Source organism: Gymnoscopelus microlampas (genome assembly GCF_963454915.1).
Source record: "Gymnoscopelus microlampas genome assembly, chromosome: 2".
NCBI lineage: Eukaryota > Metazoa > Chordata > Actinopteri > Myctophiformes > Myctophidae > Gymnoscopelus > Gymnoscopelus microlampas.
The window spans coordinates 2,696,701-2,704,200 of NC_139939.1; the positions used below are offsets into that span (position 1 = coordinate 2,696,701).

The window sequence follows — 7,500 nt, forward strand, 5'->3', positions numbered from 1 at the left end:
GTTTGTGCATTTGCGTTTCCGCCGCACACCTTCAAACAAATATTGCCCATGCGTCTGGCCTTTGAACAGGCTATTTTTCAGTGGTGCCAGCCACTCCTACACTTGACCGTGTGTGGGTCCGTCCGTCCGTCCGTCCGTCCGTCCGTCCGTCCGTTTGAGCACGGCCTCAACAGCTGCAGCTGATTGCAACACAAGGATGCAACCAGTCACACTAATTCAGAGGCACCACTCTCTTCACACTGGGTGTGATTTTTTTCTCCTTCCAATGTGCATACCCTAAATCAGACTAGGCGAAGCATATATGGGTTGCTGGTTATATATTTTAAATATATTTAAAAAAAATATTTTCGTGAACGGAAAAGACAAGCTGATGACAACGTTGTGGCTTTCAGGAGGCATGGTTCTATGCATTTGAAGATTGTGGAATAGTTGCCTGGCTTGAAGGACTGAAGATAAAGAATATAGCAGCTCCACACTGTCTTCTCCAGAGGAAGAATAACCAGTAGGGATGTCCGATATTATCGGCCTCCCGATATTATCGGCCGATATTAGCATAAAAATTGATATCGGGAAAATATCGGTATCGTTTTTTTTGCTTTATAAATAAGTTACAGGAGTTCTTACTGTATATGGTGTGTGTGATATGAAATTTGAGCTTACCCTAATCACAATAATCCCCGCATATATCGGTATCGGTTGATATCGGTATCGGTAATTAAGAGTTGGACAATATCGGTATATCGGTTATCGGTAAAAAAGCCAATATCGGACAACCCTAATAACCAGCAGTACAAATCGGTTTTATTGTGGGCGTTGAGGAGGGAATAACTGATATTGTTAATAACAGTGGTTCTCAAAAAGGGGGTCCCCAGCTAAATGTGTCAATATAGCATCACAATCAGTTTAAACACTTTAACTTGAACAATGTCTGTTTTTAAGTGGTTAAAGGTAGTGTATGTGATATCTTTTTGTATATGGAAATGGTTATTGTGCGTGCATGCATGGTAGATTGCTACCTTGCGTGCATGGTAGATTGTATACCTTGTGTGCGTGCATGGTAAAATGTATAGACGAATCCACAGAGGCGCTGCCTGTAGGCGGCCATTGCTGCGGTGTTGCGGTGTAGAAGCGTTGACACCGCAGCTCTGGCTGCCTACAGGCAGCGCCTCTGTGGATTTGTCTATACCTTGCGTGCGTGCATGGTAGATTGCATACCTTGCGTGCGTGGATGGTAGATTGTATAGCCTACCTTGCGTGCGTGCATGGTAGATTGCATACCTTGCATGCGTGCATGGTAGATTGCATACCTTGCGTGCGTGCATGGTAGATTGCATACCTTGCGTGCGTGCATGGTAGATTGCATACCTCACGTGCGTGCATGGTAGATTGCATATACCTTGCGTGCGTGCATGGTAGATTGCATACCTCGCGTGCGTGCATGGTAGATTGCATATACCTTGCGTGCGTGCATGGTATATTGTATAGCCTACCTTGCATGCGTGCATGGTAGATTGTATACCTTGCGTGCGTGCATGGTAGATTGCATACCTTGCATGCGTGCATGGTAGATTGCATACCTTGCGTGCGTGCATGGTAGATTGTATAGCCTACCTTGCGTGCGTGCATGGTAGATTGATTGCATACGTTGTGTGTGTGCATGGTAGATTGATTGCATACGTTGTGTGTGTGCATGGTAGATTGCATACCTTGCGTGCGTGCATGGTAGATTGCATACCTTGCGTGCGTGCATGGTAGATGGTATACCTTGTTCCTGCTCCTGCGAGGTCGCCGGAATCGCAGCAGCTCTTTGTGTTGCCGGGAGACAAAGTTAACAGCAGCGTACTCCAACAGCGCAGAGAACACAAACAGAAGACACACCGCCATCCAGATGTCTATCGCCTTCACATAGGACACCTACACACACACACAGGCACGCACGCACGCACGCACACACACACACACACACACACACACACACACACACACACACACACACACACACACACACACACACGTTGAGGATGGGTAAAGAGTCCATATACACAAATGATTAAAAAAATAAAAAATACAATACAAATCATTCTGCATGCAGTTTGACGTGTGTGTGTTTTTATTTACATGTTCACAACGAACTCTCAGTGTTGGGAAACACTAGCGAACGCATCTGCGCTAACAAGCTGATACCGTTGTTGTCGGGCAGTACCATTTTGTACCATTTTGAGGTATTTGTACTTTACTTGAGTATTTCCAATTTCCAATACTTTTACTTCTACTCCACTACATCTCAGAGACAAATATTGTACTTTTGCTCCACTACAATTATTTGAAAATTTTAGTTACTAGTTACGTTGTAGATTTAGATTATTATTACAAAACATACATCAACCACTTCAGCCCTATATACATTTCGGACATTCGAAAATAGCCGATCTACAAGCTCACAATGCGTCGCCTCTATTTTCAAAAGATATGTATACATTTGAAGACTTGAAATGGGACATTCTGCATAATCAGTACTTTTACTTTTGGTACTTTAACTACATTTTGATGCCAAGACTTTTGTACTTTTACTCAAGCACATTTTTAATTATTTTACTTGTAACAGAGTATTTCTACATTGCAGTATTGGTACTTTTACTTAGGGGAAAAAATGTACTTTTTCCACCACTGACTAATTCACACTAAAGAGTGTTTAATGTGGTGAAAAGGTTATTCTGCGGTAGAATGTCACGTTTGGTTTATTACGTGGTTCTGCGTCGTGCCACACACCCAAAATAACCGATGTACAAGCTCACAGCGCATCGCACCGCCACCGGCACACAACAATGTCTACAGGAGACGTTAAAAACACAGCAGGAAAGCCTCCCTAGGCTGCCGAGGGGAGTGTAGTGCCCAGGATCACTTAGAAAATTGGCACCGGGTGAAAAAGTAAGGGTTACAAAATCATGGGATAAAAAAAATAAAAATAAAAAAAATAAACACAGCAGGAAAGATAAAGCAACCACCTCATCACATAGAGAGAGAAGATTAACCCCATGTGCTTATAGTACCTCTCACACACACACACACACACACACACACACACACACACACACACACACACACACACACACACACACACACCCACCGTAAATACAGTATATTGCATGCATTCACTGGCGATGGGAGAGAGAGAATGCAGAGAGAGAGAGAGAGAGAGAGAGAGAGAGAGAGAGAGAGAGAGAGAGAGAGAGAGAGAGAGAGAGAGAGAGAGAGAGAGAGACTTGATAATGAGTGTTGCGTAACAAAAGTGTTTCATGTCCGATTGTCTCTCATGCATACCAGACACGACATCAAGACTGTGGGGCTCTCTCTCTCTCTCTCTCTCACACACACACACACACACACACACACACACACACACACACACACACACACACACACACACACACACACACACACACACACACACACACACACACACACACACACACGCCGCGTGCATAATGTAAAGGATAATCTATCTATCTCACACTCTTAAAAGCCATCGGCCTATCTGGTGGAGCGGAACACATAGGGAGCCTTGCGATAGTTCAGGCACACAGTCACGGCAGTCAGTCACCCTCCAATCTCATTAAAGAGTTAGCTAACACTTAAAGCCCCACTATGTCACTTTTTTATGATTAACCCATTAAGACCTGAGGCCCGATTCTTAATGTCTTCTAAATCCTAACAGTTTTCTGAAAAACGCATGTTTCTACATCAGATGTTTGTCTTTTTCATGTCAAGGACCCCCAAAATGATATGTATTTGGGCCGCCGACCCCCATCTAAAAATATTTTGTTCCAGGGACCCCCCAGAAGGAAAGATTTGAGTTAAAAACATGTTCGCTTTAAAAGAATATACATATATTAATTTGCGCACATTTTCTCGATTTCTCAAAAATAGCAGATCTACGAGCTCATAGCGCGGTACTCGGTGCCGCGCTATGAGCTTGTAGATCTGCTATTTTTGAATAGCCAAAGTGTAAAATAATGCTTTTTTAGCTCAAATCAAAAAATGATGCGTTCCAGGTCTCAATGGAATAAGATGTATACATGTATTATACATCTGTATGGTAGAGTATGTTAATCCATACCCGGTGAAGTGCGCAGGCGAAAGTAGTTGCAAAGTGTTTTTTTTTGCATGTCCCGGCGCGCAGCGTTATGGGGGAAGTATAGACAGATCTAAAAGCTTCACGGTCGAGTTGTAAACTTGATCGGCTAGTTTCAGCGAAGATGTACATCTGATTTTTTTTAAAATATATTTGCAAAATATTGAACATTTTAGGAAAATGTTTTTATTATTTAGAATCGTTTAACACAAGTCTGCTCTTCTGGGGGTCCCTGGCACAAAACATTTTAAGATAGGAGCCGAGTAGGGTCCACACTGTGCAGATGGTATATACAACTTTGTGTGTTTTTTTTTTTGAAAAATGAATGGCCTAAAGCTCCTTACACACCGGGGGCGATTTTTCCATGCGAATAATACTTTAAAAAAAACAAAAAACCTTATAAAGTCAATGCAAGCTTCCACGGAGCGAAAAAGCGTCTTTTAATTGTTCGTAACGAGTCCGAATTTTGCGTATATTCGCATAATCGCCGGTGTGTAATGACCTTAATTGATATTACAGCATCACACACAAGCATCAATAGCAGCAGATCTACTTGTGGATCTGCTGCTTTTTTTTAAATATTTTTGAACAGTTTGGGGTTTGGACATTTGGAGGTTTCCACCCGACAGAGACGATACATAATGTTAGATTTTGCTCGTACTGTCTCCAGCAGTGGTGGAAAAAGTACTCAAATGTTTTACTTAAGTAAAAGTACCAATACTGCAATATAGAAATAATCTGTTACCAGCAAAAGTCCAGAAAAAAAAAATACTTGAGTAAAAGTACAAAAGTATTGGTATCAAAATGTACTTAAAGTACCAAAAGTAAAAGTACTAAAATATAAAAAATAGCCTATGTATAAAATAGGGCTAAAGTGGTTAATGTATGTTTTATAATATCATAATTTATATCTGAAACTATTAGCTAAAGTTTTCAAAACATTGTAGTGGAGTAAAAGTAAAATATTTGTCTCTGAGATGTAGTGGAGTAGAAGTAAAAGTAATGGAAGTTGGAAATACTCAAGTAAAGTACAAATACCTCAAAATTTTACTTAAGTACAGTACTTAAGTAAATGTACTTAGTTACTTTCCACCGCTGGTCTCCAGAAGGTTGGTGCATTATTATTGTAAAACTGGACTACGGTAACAGCAGGCAAAGTGAGACTAAGGCAGCCGCTGTACTGACATCCTGCTTCGGTCCAGGTCAAGGGTCACCACTTCCTGCGTACCTTAGGTAGAGAGGTCCTGGACCCCGAGCTCTGCGTCGTCATGGTGAGCACGGTCGTGATGCCCAGGGCCACCCTGGCGGGAGCAGCGTCCATGTTGATCCAGAAAGATACCTGTAACACCACGAAATGACAATCTTAGCCAATCAGGATGGAATATGAAAAATCAAACAGATCCGTCTTGATCACATGACTATAGGGATCATGTGTACCGATTTGCATGAAAGTTGGATAAAATCTGAAGGCTTAATATCAAAAAATGTGTTTTACATAAGTTGGCCTCCTGGTGGCGCTATAAAAGGCAGATGTGAAAAATGCAGGGCAAAGGTTTTTCCTTGACCTCTAGGGAGTGTGCATACAACGTTTTACACAGATCGGTGCAGCAGGTAAAAACATGAATCGGCCTGTTATAGCGCCACCATGAAGCTGATTTGAACATTTTCAAATGCCATTTCTTCCTCGGCCTAATGGGAATGTGTGTGCAAAATTTCACGGATATTGCGTGCTGTGTTCATGATTTTGTTCAAAACGGAGCACTCTTGCAAACTTTAGAAGCCAATTTTAGCGAATCAGGATGGAATATGAAAAATCTAAGACCCGTTTCATTTAATGACTATAGAGATACTGTGTACCGATTTGCAGTACTGTAAAAAAATAAAACGCTTTGCACAAATCGGCCGGTGGCGCTATAAAAGGCCCATGTGAAAACATTGGGGCAGAGGTTCTGCTCTGGCATCCAGGGAGTGTGTGTGCACAGTTTCTCTGCAATCAAGCCTACGGTGCCTGAGATTAGCGATTTGCGTGATGTTTGGACAAAATCTGTTTTTCTTTTGCAAAAATCGGCCTCCTGGTGGTGGCTATAACAGGTTGATGCGAAAAAACGGCCTTGCAGAGGTTCTGCAGAGGTTCTGCTCTGGCATCCACGGAGTGTGCGTGCACAGTTTCACTGCGATCAAGCCAACAGTGCCTGAGATTAGCACACACACACACACGGACACACGGACACACACACACACACAGACACACACACACACAGACAGGGAGAAAAACATAGTTTCGGCCACGCTTCCGGCCTGGCGGAGACAACAATAAAAGCAGCCAATTACATTTTGCGGGTCCTTGGCACATAAAAGTTTGAGAACCACTGATTTAGAAGGCATTTGTTGAATGCAGGTCTTAATGGGTTAAAGTTATCACAGGAGCCGGACATACCATATAATATAGCTTTATAAAACTATACTAGAATATATAGATATAGTAGAGTATGTCTAACTGTAGACGGGGCTACCCACCCAGGACAGGATGACGATGAGCAGAGATGGGATGTACATCTGGATCAGGTAGTATCCCATCTGACGCTCCAGGTGGAACCGCACCTCGATGCAGGTGAATTTACCTGCACGCGCACGCACACACACACACACACACACACACACACACACACACACACACACACACACACAAACGCACGTGCACACGCACACGCACACGGATGGATGGACAGAGAGACAGACAGGCAGACAGAGAGATTTTCATGTCAGTGATCGAAGAATTCCCCTTTGCGTCATCTGACGCTGCCCCGATAACTTCCGCACTCTTGGAATGCGGAAGTGCCGTTCTCAACACCCAAGACGTAAAAGGGTGACGGCCCGCTTGAGAGTGAGAATGCGTCGGCCATTTACTTGCAGGCCGCTACTCAAATCCAATCCTACTGTATATTGCGCTGATCAGAGCAATGGTCGCCGAGTTATGGCCATTTGAAATTGTTACGACACTGTTGTAACACTGCTGTAGTGACCCGTATGAGTGCAATTTAGGGTTTTGACTGTTGTCATGGCAGACTCCTGAACAGCATCTGTGCCATATGTTTGGTGAGGATAGGCTCTATTCACAGCAGCCATATTATGAAGACATTCACAGGTGTTACCAATGATACTAATGAAGGCTCTGTTCCATTCCGGTCAAACAGAGTCAGGGTGCTGATATTGTGCATGTTGGCCCACTGGAAACACTCTGTTACACCAGTGGGTCTACAGTTGGGGTCCAGGGACCCTCATGGGCTTCCAAATGGCCCCTTACAGGTGTGTAACTCTGAGAGTGTACAAATGGAACCAAATGCACCCGTAAGGGTCCATTTGGTTCC

General features: G+C 43.1%; 1 protein-coding gene across 1 annotated transcript in view; it reads right to left on the minus strand.

The window, feature by feature from the left end:
• Positions 1-7,500, minus strand: part of LOC311063813 (glycine receptor subunit alpha-3-like) — a gene marked incomplete at both ends in the record, with an annotated part of 141,636 nt that overhangs the window by 9,394 nt on the left and 124,742 nt on the right. Inside the window, 3 exons of the mRNA XM_084083424.1 lie at positions 1,765-1,914; positions 5,361-5,471; positions 6,650-6,753. Of these exons, the coding sequence (XP_083939550.1) occupies positions 1,765-1,914; positions 5,361-5,471; positions 6,650-6,753 (365 nt within the window). The remainder of the gene's footprint in view (positions 1-1,764; positions 1,915-5,360; positions 5,472-6,649; positions 6,754-7,500) is intronic.